Source organism: Psittacula echo (genome assembly GCF_963264785.1).
Source record: "Psittacula echo genome assembly, chromosome: 5".
Lineage (NCBI taxonomy): Eukaryota > Metazoa > Chordata > Aves > Psittaciformes > Psittacidae > Psittacula > Psittacula echo.
Window position 1 is genome coordinate 78245268 of NC_137739.1, and position 19904 is coordinate 78265171.

At 45.7% G+C, this 19904-nt stretch overlaps 1 protein-coding gene across 3 annotated transcripts in view; it reads right to left on the reverse strand.

The window, feature by feature from the left end:
• The window catches only part of FERMT2 (FERM domain containing kindlin 2), a gene marked incomplete at its 5' end in the record, with an annotated part of 50832 nt that overhangs the window by 15612 nt on the left and 15316 nt on the right, over positions 1–19904 (reverse strand). For all 3 annotated transcript variants that reach the window (XM_080619820.1, XM_080619821.1, XM_080619819.1), the window contains 3 exons: positions 53–85; positions 3728–3862; positions 16134–16367. In XM_080619820.1, coding sequence (XP_080475946.1) covers positions 53–85; positions 3728–3862; positions 16134–16367 — 402 coding nt within the window. The remainder of the gene's footprint in view (positions 1–52; positions 86–3727; positions 3863–16133; positions 16368–19904) is intronic.

The window sequence follows — 19904 nt, forward strand, 5'->3', positions numbered from 1 at the left end:
CCAAAGAGACCAGAGGCAGAGCGCAAAAGTCCTCCACTGAGGTGGAGCTCACCTTTGACGGGGCCGATGTAAAGAATATCAGTGCCTATGGAGAGGGAAAGAAAGGAGGGAAGTGAGAAGGCGAGAGAAAGTCACTGGGAGAGTAGGGAAGGACAGAAGGCGAAAATAGCCATTTTCAGAAGAGGGCAGAAAGCACAGGTGAGGTTTAACCATCCAAATGGAGTGTCTGCAGCAGCACTGGTGGACTCGGCAGGCAAAGCAACCCAAGTGACTCCACATTATTCTATTCCTGATACAAGAAACAGCTGGGCACGGAAATGCAGCATTTCATGGACGGAAAAGCTTGCTGAGATGGCCAAACAAATTTGGTATTAATATGCTGAGCAAGTGGTGAGATTTGGCGCCAAACTGATCCCAAAGCACACATTACTCCCGGCTTTTAAAGCTTTACAGCTCGTACAGACTCAAAGCAGACAAAATACCCCCCCCTTTAAAATTACACACTTGATGAGAAGAAAGTGGACCAGCTTGGTATCTCATACCCCAAAATAGCGGAGAGCTAAATAGTCCCTATTCATCTCACTGATTTTTATGTTAAGAATATAAAACCCAGATTTTCAATATTAGGGAGGTTCAACAACCGTATCCTAATGTCAGTAATTCCACTGCGTACCTACATTGGGCAATGAGCTCAGCGTCATTTGCTTGCTGGGTGTAAATCTGAGCTTCAGTACCTAGAAGGACCAATAATAAACTGGCTTTTTGGGAAAGTGGTGCGTCCTTTTTAAATCACAAGTCCATCCAGGTGTGCAATTCGATCCACCCAAATTCTGCCTCTATGAGCACTATTAAGGGTGTTTAAGGTGGTGTGTGGCATGGCTGAGATGCCACAAGAAAGGTTTTCTGTGCCACCTCCTACTGCTGCCCTGAACCACCACCTTGGGCCATCCTCCAGCTCCTCACTCCAAACAGTCCCTTCTTCCTAAGTGCACAAGGAATGACAGAAAGTTGAGCTAGACATGTGGAAAAGTCTAAGACCAAAACAATAGAAAAACCTTTCCAAACTCTCATTTTTTGTGATGGGTATCTCAAGGAACAAAAAAGGAGAGGTTAAATCAGCAGCATCACACCAATAACAGCCAAAATCTTTGAAAGGAAACTTAACATAGAAATATGATTCTGAATTGTCTGACAGGATGTAAAATGTAAGTGAAAGCTGTCCATTGCATCAAACAAGAAAATGACCAGGAAGCTTTTAATGCTCCTGCTAGTTTTGCTGGCATCCCAGCCTGGATTAATGATGTGGGGGACCAGTAAGCACCGTGGGTATTTGCCATCAAGACAGACCCAGCAAACCAGGCATGAGCAAAAAAGCAGGAGCAACGGTCAAACGATGGAGGTATCTACCTTCAAGCTTCACACTTGTAAGGAGAAGGCCAGAGTGACTTGCCAGGTACTAATACCAGATACTTATACTTTGGGAGTTGGACTCAGTGATCCTTACGGTCCCTTCCAAGTTGAAATATTCTGTGATTCTACGATTATAAAAGCAGCAGAAACTTGCTCTCCCACGGACACCAGAGCGGAGTAGTCAAACAAGAAACAGCAATAAACCACCACCACCTCCCATAAATCGCATCCTGAAAGATGCTCTTGCCTTCTCTCCATCTGCCCTCGCAGTGTGCCTGCCTCAGCCTTCCTGTGGCTCAAGCAGACAGGGCTGAGCACAAACTGGACCAACAAAAGAAAAGCCCACTTCTTGCCCCAGATTGGGCAGATTTGCTCATGGACATCTTCCCACATTCCTCCAATCAAGTGTCTGCTCCAGAGCAGCAAAACTTCCCCTCGGATGTTCTCCTCATCACCTTCTCCAAACATCTGAAATATCTCAAAATAAGCTTCTCTTAAAAAATGTGCCCAAGGCAGACAATGTCATGGGAAGTTCCAGTTCAAATAGCTCTAAGTTTGGCTAACTCGTGAACAAGTGAATACAGTCTTCTAATGGAAAGTGTTGGGCAACATTTACTGTGGGTTTATTGACAGCTTTGCTTGCAGTGATTTAAATGGTTTCATTGCCAGAAAGGAGGTGCTCAGTGACAAAACATGCCTGTTTACACCTACAGGCACTGAAACATCAGATCTTGAAATAAAACTCATTTTACAGAAGCATTCAGCACACAAATTAATGTTGGAACAATGCTAGAAACAATTTATTCAGATTAAACCCATGCCTTTTAACTAATGGCAACTCAACATGGCAGGTAGCTGCAGTAATTAACCCTACAGCAAAAATAATTTCATTCACAAGGAAAGCAAAACCATCAAGACAGTTCAAAGTGACTTGCTGAGAGACCAATAAAGAATTAAAATAAAACCCCATCTTTTATGTGCATTTCCCCCCAAAACAGGCCAAGTATTTCCTATTAATCTAATGGAGATGCTCTCTGCCAACACTGACTTTTGGAATAGCTAATTATGGACTTTAAAGATGCAAATGCCAGATGAAAATGAAAATTGGCTGGAGCCTTGCCTGGTGCAGGGAAAACTCCCTGAGCCAGCAGTGGGAGAGGGCTAGCCCCGCAGTATTTTTAAGTATCTGGGAGAAGAAAGAACAAGACCAGAGCAAAAGAAGGATTATTTTTCCCTCGCCACAAACCTGTGCTGATGGCTTGCTCTGGAGCCTGTGGCTCAGCAGCTCCAGGGCACCATCACTTTCATTTGTGCCTTTCTGCTTGCAAGCCCAGAGCCACCAGTGGCACTGACCACACTGCGTGACCTTCACTTTTACTTCAGTTAATTTAAGATAAATTAATACAAGTTTATTGAATTCCAAGATATTTATTTTCTTTTTTTGATTTTTTAATTACTGCTGCCCTGTTTCCCCCTCATCACTGCATTTAAAACCAAGATCTTTGGCAGCCAGGCACATCTCTCCTGCCTGGCACCACACATCACTGTGGCTTTCTCTGCAAGTCCATTTGGGCTGAACTGCTTCCACTTGACCAACTTGATGGTTTTCGCTCCTGCCATTTGCCTTCAGACACCAGACCTCCAGCAGCTGCGGGGCAGAGCTGAAAAAACCCTTTGCTTGCAAACCTCCCTGCATCAGTTTGCTGAATGTGGCAAGAGATGTTACTCCATCAGCGACATTACTGTGTTAGCGATTCTCTTACCAACGCTGCTCTGGTTCTGTAAGCCAGACTGGCAAAATACCCCCCTAGCAATAAAAGTTGGGTGGGTTTTTTTAGCGTTACGATCTATAACTACACCCCTAACACAGAGGAACACCAATTAACAAAATACTAGGTTTGCTGGGCTATAAATCAGGAGTAGAACAGTGGTACTGCCTAAAACACACCTGGAATTTGACATTAGGAACGATTTTCCATTTAACTCCTTTCTTAATAGGGTAAGAAAACCTTTTAGTAACACAATCTGAGTGCTAAAGTGGTCACACTTGGTTTCTGTTTTATTTTATAAAGTCTGGCATTGTTCTGCTCCCCTATATGCGTGACAGCTTCAGGCATGCATCTGTGCGACTGTGACCGAGTGCTGCAGCCCTGGATCACTTGTGGAATTTATCTGGGGTCTGTTTCTTGCACAGACCTTACAGAATCAGGCCAGACTGATACTGCTATGTCATCTCCCTCCCCCATTTTATCATCTTTTTGACTCTTGCTGACCCCTTCTCTGCAAGCCCATCCTCACAAAGCAAGCCCCAGCTCACCAGACCCCGGCGTGATCAGCGGACCCTCCAGCTCAAAGGCGTCATCTTCACACTGATCATCCAGCTTCTTCTTTTTTTTCTTTGATGGATCTCTGGGTTTCCTCAAAAGGGAGAGCTCTTCCGGATGTCTGATGTCTGGGAAGGAAATGGACCACTTTTACAAAGAGAAGGTGGGAAAAAAAGGCAGGGGGAGGGGAAAGAGTTATCTTTCCTTTAGGAACAACATCCAGTAATGTGCAGTATCTCTCTCAGCCGATTTTCCTGCATTGAAATGGTTAAAAATCAAGTTGAGAACATTTTTCCTGCAAGCCTGTTGGAAACAAGCACTGTCCTTGGCTAGAAAGGTAACACAGCATTTGGGTAAAATGCAGAATTTCCCAGGCACAGCCACTCAAATGGAAATACAAGCGCTGCTAGACCCAGTGACAGAGCACAGCACCATTCACAGCCATCAGCATAACCCTAAATACAAACACAAATATAAACACAAACATAATTCAGCATGTATATCCCTATTTAGGCACCCAGGTAACAGGCCAGGTACCCTCACTTCCGTAAGAGCAATACAAGATTTAAGCCATTTGTTTACTTATCAGACTGGAAATTTTAGAGCCTATATTTAAGACACCCACTTTTTAAAGAGATCTTGGCCAAAGCTTTTCTTTTTCACAGCAAATCTCTCCCATTTCCCTGTCCAGAACCAGCCTGAATAATTTTAAAACCATGTAATTGAGGAGTGTCACAGTGTGTTTGTGTTTTAAGCCATGGGACTATATGGGGGTAATGAAAGTGAGGATTTTAGGGCCATTTCCCACTGTGGCAGCGCTTTGCGTTCGCTTCTGTCTGCTGCAGTCACTTCCAAGCAGGAAGGAGTTTTCTGGGAAAGCAGAGCCCACTGCTCATCATACCACTGAAACCACTGAGGGACTGGATGGGAGCCAGGAGCCTCTCACCAGCGCTGCAAAGACCAAGAGGGGAGAAAAACCCTCCTCCACTTTACTCTAAACTGTCCTCAGTCGATATGTGGCAACTGACCTGGAAAAGCATTCACCTGGGCATGAAGCCATCCTGCTGCAACGATGAAAGGCTGCAAAAAGGTTGGAGAGCTCTAAAATACACTTGGATTGGAGAAAAGGAGATAATGGATCATGCTTGAGCCTGGAAAGTAGTTTCAGAGCTCTCCTCTGCAGCTGGATGTCCATGGTCAAGCGCGTGTTGTTTCTAGCTCTTGTTTATTGCATGTATCACCTGAAAATGCCCAAATGCACAGAGATGTGCAAAGCTTTGCCTTTGGGATGCCCTAGCAAAAGCAGCCCCTGGTCCCATCCCCACTGCATATTGAAGCCTGAAGCTGTAGCTGCAAGGGAGGCCAGGAGACAGAGGGAAGGAAGCTGGTTGCGCTGCAGCCAGGCTCTATTTTCCCACCAAGAGGAACACTGAACAAGACAATAAGTCATTATACTAACAAGGAGAAGTTACAGGGTTCCTATCTCACCACTGCGCTGGCAGCAGTGGGAGTTTGCTGCACACTCTCTGGTGCGGGATTCTAATTAAAACTGGAATTTGTCCCAGCATGTGACTCGAGCAGGACACATCCCCACAGCAGATGCGTCTGCCTGCACCAGCATCCTCCCTTACTGCAAATAAGCTTGGAAACATCAGGCTGGAAGCAAGCTCGCCCCATCCAGGGACACTCTGTGAGCTCATTAACCAGAACAGACACCGCAACAGCCTCCCTGCGATGCTATTTGAAATAATAACCTGTTATTTCAGGTCTGCTTTTCCGATTCCTCCCCCCCTGACCCTATTTTAAATAACAGCTTGTGCGGCATCACAAACCCTGCCATGCCTGTCACATCTGGGGATTTGATTTTAGGTGACCTCCAAGGATGGAACCCACTAGCCCCAGCATTCCTGAATCCAGGTCGGGCACTTCTGGATTTAATCACTTCTGATATGGTGGGTGTCCCATCCCAAACCGTGACCTAGCGCAGCTTTAATTTAAGCTTTATCTTTATTTATATTTATTTATAAGATATTTTTATATTTATTTTTATATGTAAGACTTAATTTCAGCTTTAACACTGATTTATTATTACTACATACACATTATCATGCTAAACTCTGTCCCTGCAACCACTAACCAACCATTAGTTTCAGTGCGCAATTTCTTGACCATTTCTAGCAATAAATACCTAGAGTATGAATCCAGACAGCTATTTGCATTCCCATTTATCCCAGCCAGCTTACCTCATGGAGAAAAGATCTGCTGGGACAACCAGAGTCATGCGCAAGGGACAACACGCAGCACAGCCTAAAATGAGGAGTTCCCCTGGTATTTTGCTAGCAAGGTTTAAACTCTGATGTTTATTTATGGTGCATTAGCAACTGATGCAGCTTCTCAGCTGAAACCATTCAGAGAGGCCAAGAGAAGGGCTCTGGGCCAAGCTTGGCTCCTGAAAGCAAACTGTTGGAGACGGCCCAAAGCTTGACCATCTGATATCAAAGCAATTTTTTATAGTCTCTCAGTTGTTCATGACGCTATCATTGGATTACAAAGGATACAGGCAAGTTTTCGGCAGCTGCTTCAAAACAGCGCACAGCCATAGGGTATGGCAAAGGGAGAGGCACTCTTGCAATGCTGGAGCATCCTTGCTCCCCATTTCCCCTTGATAAGCTGTAGATTTCTCCCAAGCAGCAGTGTGCTGGATGTACCATCATCTCTGAGACTTTACAAACCCACTGAAGCCAACTGAGAGTTGCAGGGGAAATTCAAAACAAAGCCTGCTGTGCTAAAAAGCAGCGAGCAGAACAGCAGCAAGCGCGCGATGTTTGTATTTCCCACCCCAGAATTAGAAGTGAGAAGCATCTTTTCACATTTCAATCTTTCAGTAAAATGCTGGCGAAAAACATGTTTGCTGCTGCTTATGATTAATGAGTGTACAAAGGGTCTTAAAGCATGTTTTGAATAGAGCCATGCTTGGCAAACATGGTGTTTAGTTACTGTAGCTAAAGCAGAGCCTATCCCAGGGTGGAAGGGCTTGCAGATAGTAGGGCTCCAGTTAACTGGAAACTGGGACAGGGAACTGCTCCCAAGCCCAAGGCCATTTCCTGACCATAAAAGAAGAGTAAGATCCTTAAAGCATCCAATGACACACAAAAAACATGAAGTCCTTTATATAGGTTTGTGTTTTTTACTAAGTCCCAGAGCACCTGGATGAGCCCATCTGGAGCTGTTCACCAGGGGTAAAATATCTCCCTAGGGTTTGACTTCAGCCCAAATCCCCACTTGAAATCCTCCGTTAACTATTTCATCCACATTTTCAGCTGAAGCCAGGCTGCTCCCACCAACGGTCGCTTAGAAGGAAAAGGGTCAGTGAAAAGCGGGTGGATCAGGAGAAGTGACCTTCTGAACAAGGCTAATGTGTTGACTCTTCAATTGATGCGTTGGTCAGGGCTGTGTTTGCTTAAAAGAGATTCCTTGTCTGTACACGAGACAGATGGCACTGGCAACATCTACTGGAATTTATAGTAAATGATTCTTTAAGCATTTCATTTCCATTTATTGTGTAAGTGTGTGAAAACCCATCTACCCAGCCTCTTACCAAGAATCCCCAGTGATGCTGGTGGCAGCCGCTAGCAGAGACCATCTGCAACAATATGCGGCGCGCTCTGTATGGAGGGGAGAGCACCGACCAAAAACTGGTCCCAAACCATCTTTCAGCTGTATTCAAGCAAGAAGTGTTTGTATTTTGACATCTCCAGCCCATGCTGAACCAGCTGCAGCTGTGCCTGAGCCATAACTGCTGCAGCTCCATGTCCATGTCCTAGCAGAAGGGTTTTGTCGATTTAGGGGATTTGTTGCCTGGAGATGTGGTACATGCCCCATCCCTGGAAACATTCAAGGTCAGGTTGGATGGGACTTCGAGCAACCTGATCTAGTTAAAGATGTCTCTGCTCACTGCAGCAGTGGTTGGACTAGGTGACCTTTAAACATCCCTTCCAACCCAAACCCTTCTGTGACTGATTCTATCAAGTGAGGGCAATGCCCTTTGGCAAGAGGAGCACACATACCTGCATTTCATGGGAAGCATTTAAAAAATGTGACTGGCAAGGCAGCTTTCAACCTCCAAAAGAAAATTTTTCAGCTATTGGATGAAGCCACTTTACTCCCTGACAGCATCTTCTGTCCCATTTGCCAGCATGGAGCCTACTTGTGCCTGTGCTGCCTCCCACTGAAAGCAAATCCTTGGCCTTTTTTCCTTGTGTAATCACAGCTCACCCAGACCAGCTGTGCCCATTTACCTCCCACCCAGAGACAAATAGCAGGGCTGGGATGAAATCCACCTTCTTCACAGGACATCAAACCGCCTGCACCCAGAAAACCGGCTCGAAAAACCCAATCTGCCTTACAGGGTGTAAAATTCACAATTTATGCTCCTTTGCACTAAATCCACCAAGTTAATCTTGCAGCTGCTGCATCTTTAATAATTTTAAATGCATGCATCTGTCATGACAGACACCAAGGTGTACTGTCATGGGAAAGCAGTTGTGGTAAGAGACTGGACTAAAATCCACACGTCTCAGCATGGAAGAAGGGATGATTTTGCTGCTTTGTCCCTATCCAAGATGTGGGGTCCCCAGATGCTGCCATGCAGCACACCAAGGAATCTGGGGACACACAGTGGTTTCAGGGCTCTGAGGGATGAGCTCTCCCACAAGAAATCAGATCTGCATCTGATCAGGTTTTCTTGCATCACCTACATGCACAACACGGTGTCACCGACTGTCTGAGTATGTATCGACTCCCCCAGACGTATGAAGACAGGCTGAGAAAGTTGGGGCTGTTCAGCCTGGAGAAGAGAAGGCTGCGTGGAGACCTCATAGCAGCCTTCCTGTATCTGAAGGGGGCCTACAAGGATGCTGGGGAGGGACTCTTCATCAGGGACTGTAGTGACAGGACAAGGGGTAACGGGTTCAAACTTAAACAGGGGAAGTTTAGATTGGATATAAGGAAGAAGTTCTTTACTGTAAGGGTGGTGAGGCACTGGAATGGGTTGCTGAGGGAGGTTGTGAATGCTCCATCCCTGGCGGTGTTCAAGGCCAGGTTGGATGATGCCTTGGGTGACATGGTTTAGTGTGGGGTGTCCCTGCCCATGGCAGGGGGGTTGGAACTAGATGATCTTAAGGTCCTTTCCAACCCTAACTATTCTATGATTCTATGTTTTTTTCCACGTGATTTCTGGTTCCCTTAAAAGGCCAGAAGGCTGGTTTGCCTCATTAGCTCTTGAATCATACAAACTCCATAATTTTACTTGTAGCACAGACACGATTTAGGGGAAATCCTCTCTTTAATGCTGATCCAGCTACTCTCCATCAAGAAATGTGTTTTGAAGTGGGATATCTCTGCACTGGATCACCACGGACTTGAAGCAATGACTCATACAAATTACAGCATTTGCGCATTGCCATGACGATTCTTATAAAAATGAGACCTCAAACCCCATTTCAGACTTAAAAAGTTAAAAAAAAAAGGTACTTTTGTTTGGAATGAGTGAATTCTGTGGATCGTGTTTCATGGTTTAAGTTCACAGAATTAAGTTTCTGACTTGTTTTCAACATAAATACACTCAAGATAAAGTTCTGCAAAACAGAGCAGAAGCAAAAAAAAAAAGCCAAAAAACTTTATATAACTTCTGAAGTGCCTGGAGAGAAGACTGTGGTTGTACTGGACACTGGGCAGTACCGGAGTAGTGGTGGAGCAGGTCCTCACCCCTTAGCACAGTTTACTAAGTTTGTACACCTGCCTACATTCAGAACATTTTGTTATGGGTTCTTCAGCTGCCTAGGTGCTTAAACACTTATTTGGGTAAAAGCCAAGTTCTCCACTTGCTGCCTGGGGCGATGCAGCTATGTCAGGACATCCCACAAAGCCTCCTGAGATGCCCATCAAGTGCCATGGGCGCAGACCAAGCTGGGGCTGACCCTGGCAGGGGCTTTCCCAAATTCAGTGTGGAAAAACCCAAGTGCCTGTTGACGCATTGACTTGCCACCATAGCAACAATCTGCAAAACCACCTGAGAAACAAGGTCAGCGGGGTGTGCAGCGGTGGACTGCTGCTTGTAAGCACCATCTGCGCAAGTGGTACCCAGAGCCGAAATCAGGCAGCATCAGCCAGAAGGGATGCAGGAGGAGGAAGAGGAGGCAGGCAGTGATGATGGAGCCAAGCGCTATTGCAAGGCTAATAAAAAAGGCCACTGGAGAGACAGAGTCAACAAATGTTGAATGTCTGGATGGTTTTTTCCACAAGTGGGATGAGATCCCCAGACTCCAGTTATCCGGATGCCTCTTAGAGCACAGACAGCACTTCCAGCCTTGCCCCTCAAGTGTCTGAACTTCAGCTAAAGTCAATTAAATTAAGCAGCACAAAACAAGAGAAAAACTCCACTTACACCCCCTGCATCAGACCATAAACAGCAATCAGAATAATCTTAAGGAAGGCGGTGGCACTGGATTTCTCAGCATCTCCTAATGTCTTCAGGATGAAAGTCTATTTAAAGGGTCTCTGTCAACAGCAGAGTAAGGATGAAAAAATTCACTGACTCACGCAGTGACACACAACCTGATGCTACTCAACAGGCAGAACACAGACCGACTTGGGGAGGGGGGAGAAATGGGAATATCTTCTTCCATTTCAGACACTTTGCAATGAAATCTCGTTGTTTCCCTTATATCAGTTTCTGGTGTTCATCTGGATCCTACACAACTGCAGCTGAATACAGGCAAGCAATAAGAGGAAAACAGTGAAATGAAGAAGTTGGCAGCAGTACACTTGGGCCTTGCAATTTAAAAAGCTGAGTACATTGCAATTTGGCCGACACTCTAAATGGTAAGATTTCCTTCCACACCCATCCCCTAGACATATTTAGAAATAGCTGCACTACTGCCAAACCTCTCTGCTCGTGGTAGCAGAACACAGCAAACCCTTCCCTGGATTTTGACTGGGTCTGTCTCCACGCCAGGATGCAAACACCATCTCCAAGCATCTTCGTGATGCTACTGAGCATCTGGAGACTGTATCATGAGATGCTGTTGTCACCCCACAAATACCCCCCGAGATGCTCACATACACCTACCAGGACTCTGCCTCAGCTCCATTATTTTAGGAAAACTGCTACTTTATTTACCAGTGAGGGTGTGAAGGAAGACAAAATGTTCTGAAGAGGTTCACAATGGTTCAGACTCCCAGAAAGGAACCGTGCCTGGGCTGTGGCTCCATGTGCTAATGGGCATGGGCAAAGCCCTGGGAACTCTGAGCATCTCAGACTACCAAAGGGTTTCAGCTTTGGGAAAAAAAAAAAAAAAAAAAAAAAAAAAAGGAAAAAAATAGAAAAAAGAAAAAAGTGGCTTTTAATAGAAGTTTTTTTGGCAACTGAGGGCGTGGAAATACTACAAATACTTCAGAAGTCAGAGGACATTCTGTACTGGAGCGGAGACCGTTTATAAAGAAAAAAAAGGTAGGGTCATATGCAGCATCCGGACTGCTGGACGGTGTCGCCTTGCTCGGGGGCTGGGCTTGCATCATGCCCTCCCAAATGCCACCTCTGTCACCTCGTCTCAGGTTGCATCCAGTGGCTGGAGGTTGAAGCAAGGAAGCTTTTGCCTTCCCATCAGTCACGCAGTCCTGGGCACCGTGTTATTTTGGGTCAGAAGAGGTGACGGGAAGTATCCCATTGCCCTCATGGGACTCTCCGCATCCCATCCCTCATCCCCCACCCCCACAAGCTCCCCAGGATGGGACCACCCTTACCCTATGCAAAACTGGTCCCAATTTCTCAGTGTCCCTTGCCCCTAGGGAGCTGGGGACTGGAGCGAGATGAGATGTGGGCATGGAAACTTCTGCTGCTCAGCACAGGATGCTCTCCAGACTTCATTTTTCAAATCAGGTATTAACTCACAGGAGGCTGTGAGGATTATGAGGCAGGAGCTGGGTGTGATGCCCTTCCAGCCCACGGGGGAAAAAACCAAAATGACCTGAAGGGAATTTCTTCATCTTGCACAGCCTCAGGGTGGGTAAGGGAGGGAGAAGTCATGAATTCTGGAGCGCTTCCTCCCAGAGCTGCCTCCTCCCAGCTCTGGCACCACATCCTCCTCCTGGTGCTTCCAGCTCCAACCAGCATCAACTGGAATGATGCCTGCTCCTCTGCTCAGGCTGGAGGGCAGCACAGGTCCCAAATCTTCACAGCCAGAAGAGGAGGAGAACAATGCAAGCTTTCACGCCATCACAGCATCTCCTCTTGCCCTGCGGCTCTGCAACACACGCTGTTTCCCCATGAGAAGCAACATCACTGGGGCAGGAAACGCCAAGGCATGGGAAAAAACCTTCACACTTGCATCTCACTGTTTGCTTTTCCTCTCCCACGTGCCCACACAGCAGCAGCAGATCCTGCCTGGAGTCCCTCACTGCTCCCAGCACACATGGAAAAAAATACAGGCAGCAGCAGGAGAAAGGGGATGCTCTGAGGAAGCAGCTTAAGGGCATGAGCAGACGCAAGGTATCCGCTGTCCTGAACTCGAAGCCGTTGTGAAAGAGGATTCTTCTGTTCATTGTTAAGTAGAAAGATGGGTTAGCAGGAGTTTGCAATGGAGTCTTCCCAAATTCGGCTTTCCAACGAGGATATTCCTACCCACACCAATGAAATGGAACTTATGTATTTAATACGCTGTCCACTAAGAGGAAGGGGGCATGCGGGACCCCACAGGAAGCTCCCATCTCAACCTCCGTGCCCTGCTGCCGGACAGGCAGGCAGCACGAATCCACCCTGCTTCAGGAAAAAAAAAGAAAGTGAAGTTTTACTTTCTCTTTCTCTGGTCTTTAATTGTAGATCAAAGCTGGCCCTTCAGGCTGGAGCCGCCTGCCAGCAGCTGCTCCTGGGCAGGCTTCCAGGCCACCCTTCGGGTGAGGGCTGCCCATCCCATCCACCGCCCTGCTCCTCTTCTCCTGCCTGCTCCTACCACAGGCAGGGTCAATCCATGCTGTTAACCCTCCCAACCGGTTGCTGTGGGAATTGAGGGGCTGCAATCCAGTGACTGGGAATGAGATTGTGTTTTCTTCCGGCTTCGCATGACCTCCAAGAAAGCGAGGGATGTGTGAGCAGCACCAGCATCTTCCCACACCACCTCTGGGCTGGCCCCCAGGAGCTGCAGCCCGGCCAGCGGTGAGAGCTGCCCTTTGCAGTAACTTCAGTCCGCACAAGAACAGAGCCTCTGCTTTAAAAAGCAACCACACACTGCAGCGCCGTCAGCTCTAGGTACAGTTTAAAAGGAATATAAGAAAAGGCACAACCCTAAAGAATTCATCCAAGTATGCTCTTGCTTGTGTATAGAGGATTTTATAAATGCAACCAGGTAGAGTGCTGGCAACATGAGGACTTACTTAAATTACTCATTAATCATGCCATATGCTAAAATTACTGAAGTGTGTAATTAAATGCTCCGAGGGCACAGACAGCAAACAGTTATAGCCAAAATATAAGCAACTCACAAGCAGTTTGTCAGCTGGACATTGGTCCAGGCCACACTGGACCCTAACTTTAGACATCAATGGATTTGCAGAGACAAGAGCTATGCTGTTAGAGCAAGGACTACTTCTTTCCCCTTCTACTTCAAAATACCTACTCATTTTTCCTCTTAGCATGATTTAATACAGAGTATGAGTGCTCTCTGCAGTCATCCTGCACAGAGATGCTGTGTAGGGCAAGAAAAGATAATGGAGAAAAATGGCACAGAATAAACACTAACTTGTGGAGAAAAAAAGAGGGAAACAGGTTGGGAAAGTGTTACAGCACAGACTGCAAGACCCCAAGAGAGGGCTGAGTTGAGAAAAAGGAAAACATGAGCTCCCCAAGCCAGGATGACTCCACCACCCTACAGCCGCTGTAATTCTTGTCAAGCTGCAGTGGGCACCACGGTGCAGGCAGATATCCCCAGCACCTTCCAGGAATAAAATGCCCTGTGCAGATTCAGCCTGACAACCCTGGGATGATTCTGCATGGTAGAAAGCAGCAGCCCCTCTTGCCTGGCAAGCACATGACCTCCTGGCTGAGATTAGCCCCTGCCTCTGCTGTCAGTGCTCAGCTCCAGGATCCCGCGCTTGAGGACGTGTCTGACCCACAGTACAGCACCAAGGTCACACACACAGGAAGAAAGGACAGGCACTCCATGACTGGGATTTGCATGGAGCAGTTTGGTGTTTGCCCCAAGGAGATCCTGGATCAAATATATACATCTATGTATACATATGATATATACATAGCATATATATGTGTATATATATTATCCAAGACCATGTATATATATGTATATATATGAACCAAAACTCTTTGGGGCAAGCACCAAACCTGGTATATGTCTTGTGTGTCTTCCCAAGGTGAAGCTCTTCCCTGGACCACAGAGGCATTTGGACACCTACTTTATATATATGATATATAATATACATCTGTATATTATATATTAAATATATATACATCTGTATATTATATATTAAATATGTATGTTAAAATATATTAGATATTCTGTTCTATATAATTAGTGGTATTTGGACACATATATAATGATATAGGACACGGGTATGTTACATAGGTCTCCAAATACCTCTGAGTTGCAGGGAAGAGTATTCTATCCTCTCCAATTCCAGCACTGCTGACTCCCTGCATCCCGATACCCTCTTCCCTCTGGCCTTTAAGCCAACGTGGCTGTCTTCCCCACAGCCCTGCTGAACATCTGGCTCCCAGTAAAAACAAAGACTAAGGCTCAATAAGATTTAATTGCTGTATTTGGCCACGTAGTTTCTGTCTGTCCTCAAACTGCTCAGGCTGGCGAAAGTCACTAAAAGAAGGCTGAAGTTTCCAGGAAAAATCCCTCTTTCCCCCAAATGGGGAACATTTTCTTCAGTACGTCAGATGCCATGGAAGGAAAGTCAGAATCACCCTCGGCAGATGTCATCCCCCGGTCTGCTGTAGAAAGCTCCTACCACAGCAGGGCTCAGTGGCTTTTTCCCCTTCTACATCTTTAAATATTAGCATTATTCTGCAGTTTGTTCATAAATAAACTGAGAGCCTGGGTGTTGAATAAATAGCTGCTTCAGGCCCATGTAAGGTTCTGACTGCTTGGCAGCATCAGTGAAAGATCTTGTTATGTGATTAACTGTATCAGAACTTCCTGAAGTGAGTCACGGCTAGGAAGATGCATCAGCACCAGGCAGACGCCTGTGACTTCTCTGTCTGGCATTAAAATGGCAATGGGAGACACAGGGGAAGCAAAATCTACTGGGAAATAATGCTGGCTAAGCCTTTTCTATTTTAAGGCGAAATTGCCCAATATTTATATTACCTCCCCCCCCAATAGAACAAAACAGGAAAGAAACAGCAAAGATTTGTAATCAGCTATATATACTGACCTAACCACAGATGTGCCCGAGGCCACGCCATAACACCGCACATACGGCTGAGCTCTTCCCGCCTCAAAAAACAACTGGGTCAGCCAAAAGTAACCCTAGCTGCTTTTTGAGAGCAGAAATAGATTTACTACAGCTGAGGTCAGGTTGCAGGCTCCTTGCGGAGAGGAGCAAGCACGAAGGACACCAGTACAGAACCTACACCGAGAACTTATTTGAGTTCCTTGGAGTGCAGTTGCTATCTCCTGGGTTTTTCTGGGGGAGAGAAAGAAGCATCATCTTTTGGGATGAGAAATTCTGGGATGTGAAGGTGGGTACAAAGTGATGTGCAAGAGCTGCAGCTGAGGACAAGCCTTGTGCACCTGGTAGGAAATAATCCACCCTTTCTTCTGGGGCTTCTCAACAAGGGAAAGGAGCATGAAGAAGAGCTGGGGAGGAGCAAGGGGGACTCGGTGCCTTTCTTCCACCAGGCAGTTTTACAGTGAAGCATCATCACTTAAACTAATATGATTTTCCACTGGAAGAGAACCCACGGAGCTGGCAGGTTTCCTATTTCAGGGTTTGTTTTTCATCTAGCACATAAATTTGCAGGAAAAAAAATTATGACCCAACACCAGCAGCTTTACAGAAAGCAGGGCTGCTACCACCTCACCTAAGAGAAAACCAAGAACAGCCTCACTACAAAACAGAAATCAGCACAGAAAATCTATTTCTTCTTATGTTTCCAGCACAATTGGTCTCATTATTTAAGTATTTCCACTTGAAAGGTTAGATCTGCAAGGGGAAAAGAGTGGATACTGGAGCTGCTTGATGCCCAAGTGATTGTTGGCTGTTTAAAGCAACAAATTACCAGTGAATTAGTAAATTTATGAGCACATGCACCAAAGGACAAGCAGGAGCCAAACCAAATGTCAACCTCCCCACCAGTGGCTCTCGGCATTTGCTACTTACTGAACGTTTTGCAGATATCAGAAACTGCCTTGAAGACCCTGTCCGAGAAGTTGACTTTCACCTTGACATACTTCATGTTGGGCAGCTGCAGGCGAAGCAGCTTGTGCTGAGGTGTGAACTGGAGCTTGGCATCAGCCTGTATCCCGTATTTGTCCAACGTCCAGTGCGTTTTAAGGAGCCAAGTTTTCTTCTTTTCCCACCACAGCGCGTGATCCGACCAGTCTTTCTTGACATCTAGAACAAAGAAGCCATTTCACCAGTTAAAACCGGGACCAGAATTAGCCTTCAAAAGACAAAAGCAAAAGTTTAAATGCATTTAACTGTGAAGTGACTATTGATCCAAAAGTGCTGACAGCCCTTTTCAGATACAAATAATTGCTTCTACTCAATAGCATCTAGAAGCCAGCTCAGAAATAAAAGTAGGAAAGAACTCAAGAGGAATAAGGATACAACACAATGTGTCCACAGATCACTCAGCCCAACAGCAATGAGGCTGGAGGATGAATCTGAGGGGCCATGAACGACCCGACGCCTTCCTCATCCCCATCATGTAGAACACATGCGCTACCTGAACGTGAGTCCAACCCCCTCGGCACACATGAAAAGCAGAACTAGAAGGAGGCTTGAAAGAAGAATTAAACAGAAGCACTGAGTCTTCTCCAGCTCTTTCAGTTTCTACAAACAAAACTGGAAAATTCCCAGATGAAACTAACAGTTACTTCTCAAAGGAATAAGAGTGCAAAATCCAACAGCCATGTCTCCTTCCAGCAGGGACATAACCATGGGGTCTTTGAAGATCATGTCCAAGTTGGGTTGCATTTGGGGAATCAAAGCACTGTGGTAACTCCAAGAAACAGCAACTGTGTTTTATCTTCTCTAACATCTGGAATATTTAACACCTGCACTGTTCTCACCAAAGCCCCTGCCACTCCTGCAGAGCATTTCCCAGTCCGACCACCACCAACCATGGTGGGGCAATGTCCCCCACCACACAGAGGAAAGGGAAGGAGAGGTGCGGGGAATGATCCAGATGCTGCTGCTGCATTTTGCAAAGCTCTGCTTAGCCTAAATCCTCCATCTCCAAAGATACTGACAAGGGGCAGTTTCAAAGGGTTTCCACAGGATGTCATCTGGGCAAGCACACGAGAACCTCAAGAGGTTGCAGGACAAGTTACAGGGGCAGTGGAAGGTGTCCCTGCCCATGGCAGTGGGGTTGGATCTAGATGATCTTGAAGGTCCCTTCCAACCCAAACCATTCTATGATTCTATGATACTGTGAATGACAGAATTATCAGTAAGTTTTGAGCTTAGGGACTTTGTATGAGGATTATTTTAATTTTCATAATAAAAAAGAAGCTTGAATGCAAAGCAATTCCAATAAAAGGGTTAAAGCACTGGTTATACAGTAATTCAGTTTTTAGCTCCAGATTCTCCTGTGATCCTGGATTCCCAATATGAAACGTCACTTTTACCCAAATTAAAACTGCCAGATAACATTAATTGTAACTTTCTCCATCCTCTGGCAGCGATGCTCATGCATCTCAGGGCACCAGCTCAAAAGCCAGGGGCAAAGCCAGCAGAGTTCAGGGACAAAGCCCCAGCAGAAATGCCACCCAACAGGCTGAAGGTACCAAGGAACACACTCCAGGACCAACATCGTGAACATTATTCCCCATGAGCCACATCTGAAATTAGAATTGAGATAGGAACAGTGTAACAAGCTAACTTTTTTCTGTCCCGATCTGGAAACAGGATCTGGAGCTCAGTGTTACTGAGAAAACCCAGCAGAAGCTGGTCTAACAGCATAATCATGCAGCCAGAAAGTAAAAATGTTCAGCTAGACTTTTCAACAGCTTTATACTATCAAATTAAACAAAACCAAATATAGAAAAGCATGCAAACTTGCACAAGCCTTGGCTATGCTTAAAAAAATCTGAGAAATCATTACAATGGACTCTGTAATGAAGTCCAACTTCTGCCCTACTAACAACTGAACGAATTGGCACTGAAATGCACAAACTGGCACTCTGGGGGGAGGAAAAATAAAGGCTTTTTGAATCACTAACATTTATGCCTAACAGAAGGGGGTTTGAGTGCACATTGCAGATTAACTTTTCAGGCTACGGCACAAATACACACAGCATTGTCTTTTGGTCTGAGAGCAATTAACACTTCGAATTAACAGTGAGATGTTGGCTATAGCCAGAAAGGTAAAGGTCTGTGGCTGCCCCATGGGGTAGTTATATATATATGTATGTATATAAAAACCTATATATATTTTATATTTTTATATATAATATATATTCATATATAACATATATGATTATATATTATATTAGACATTTTTTATATATAAATAGATATATATTTATAAGAGAGCTTAGCAAATGTTTAGAAGCTGACTTGTGAGGTTGAGTTTAACATGTTGACAAGAAACCTTTGGTGCTTTGCAAAGTAGTGGTGTGACCCAGGGCTTGGAATAACCCTTGCACGCCAGAGAATGCCAACCACCTGGTTAAATCTGATCAAAGGTTTATAAATCTTCACCAGGGTCCCAATTCATGAGTTACTGATTTGCTGGGGTTGCAGCTTTACGACAAGGCTTATTATTTTGGCTCAGTCTTTTCCCATTTACTATTGTCAGTCATAGGACTGGTCATTTCTTAGTTACCAGAACACAGGTAAGTCTCTGAGCACTGCAAACTCATTTAAGAGATCACAGGCCTTGAACTCAAAACATTACTATGGGTCCAAAGCCACAATGCAAATCTCAGCAGATGTGTCTGCAGATCCAGAGCTCCTCTGAGCTGCTAAATGCAACTTGCGCATCTCTGATCTGCTATTTCCAGCTGTGAAGTGTACCAGCCTCACAGCAATGCTGCTATACAAAGAAGTAGAAATGTTCAGAGTTGGCAAGTATTCATCAGCATCTCAATCAAAGCAAATAGCAAAAGAAACAGGCTTGTTCAGTGGGGTGGGAAAATCTACCTGTATTAGTCTAAATCAGGCTGATTCCAGCCTATGGCACAGCAAGGGGAAAGGAACACCAGAACCACTGGGATTCAGGCATCCTCAGTGCAACAAAAAAAACATCCTCCCACCGTGGTCATCTTGGGCAAAAGAGAGCACAGAGGGATCCTGAATATGAGCTGCACACATTTGCTATGGTCACAGCAAATCATTGCTACTGATGCTGCCCTTCCAGACAAGAAACCTCTTCCAGGTGAAGGCTGCGGAGATGTGGAGGCTGGAGCCATCAGCATCAGCTGGAGCAGGGCTGGGGACTGGAAGTTCCAGGAGCCCAACGCCAGCAGCAGCACCCACGGGAAAGGGAAGCACAGCGCTTCCTTCCCAGCATCAAAAATAATCACTGCTCCCAGCTTCCTCCACCTCCCAGTGCAGCCTGAACCGAAACCTCAGCTGCTGGAGCCTGAGAGAGCTGGGGGATCTGGCTGTGATTGTGTTTTTGGAGGAAGAACCTGGTTTTGCATTTGCCTCCCAAAACTGTGTCAAGAGCCAGAGATGTGGCACTGGTGATGCTGAGGACACGTTGTACAGCAAAACCCAATGAGCGAGCTTGATGTTCACCTTGAAAAGGTTCAGACAGTCCTGCAAATGCAAGAGGCATTTTAAATCACTCACCCAGATAGCTGCAGAGACCTCTGCAAGGACAGAACATTATGAGAAGAGATGAAAGGCTGCTCAATAAAGATTTTTAAACCTTAAACTTAGCTTTCAATTCATGCCAGTGCCTCGCCGCAGTCACATCAC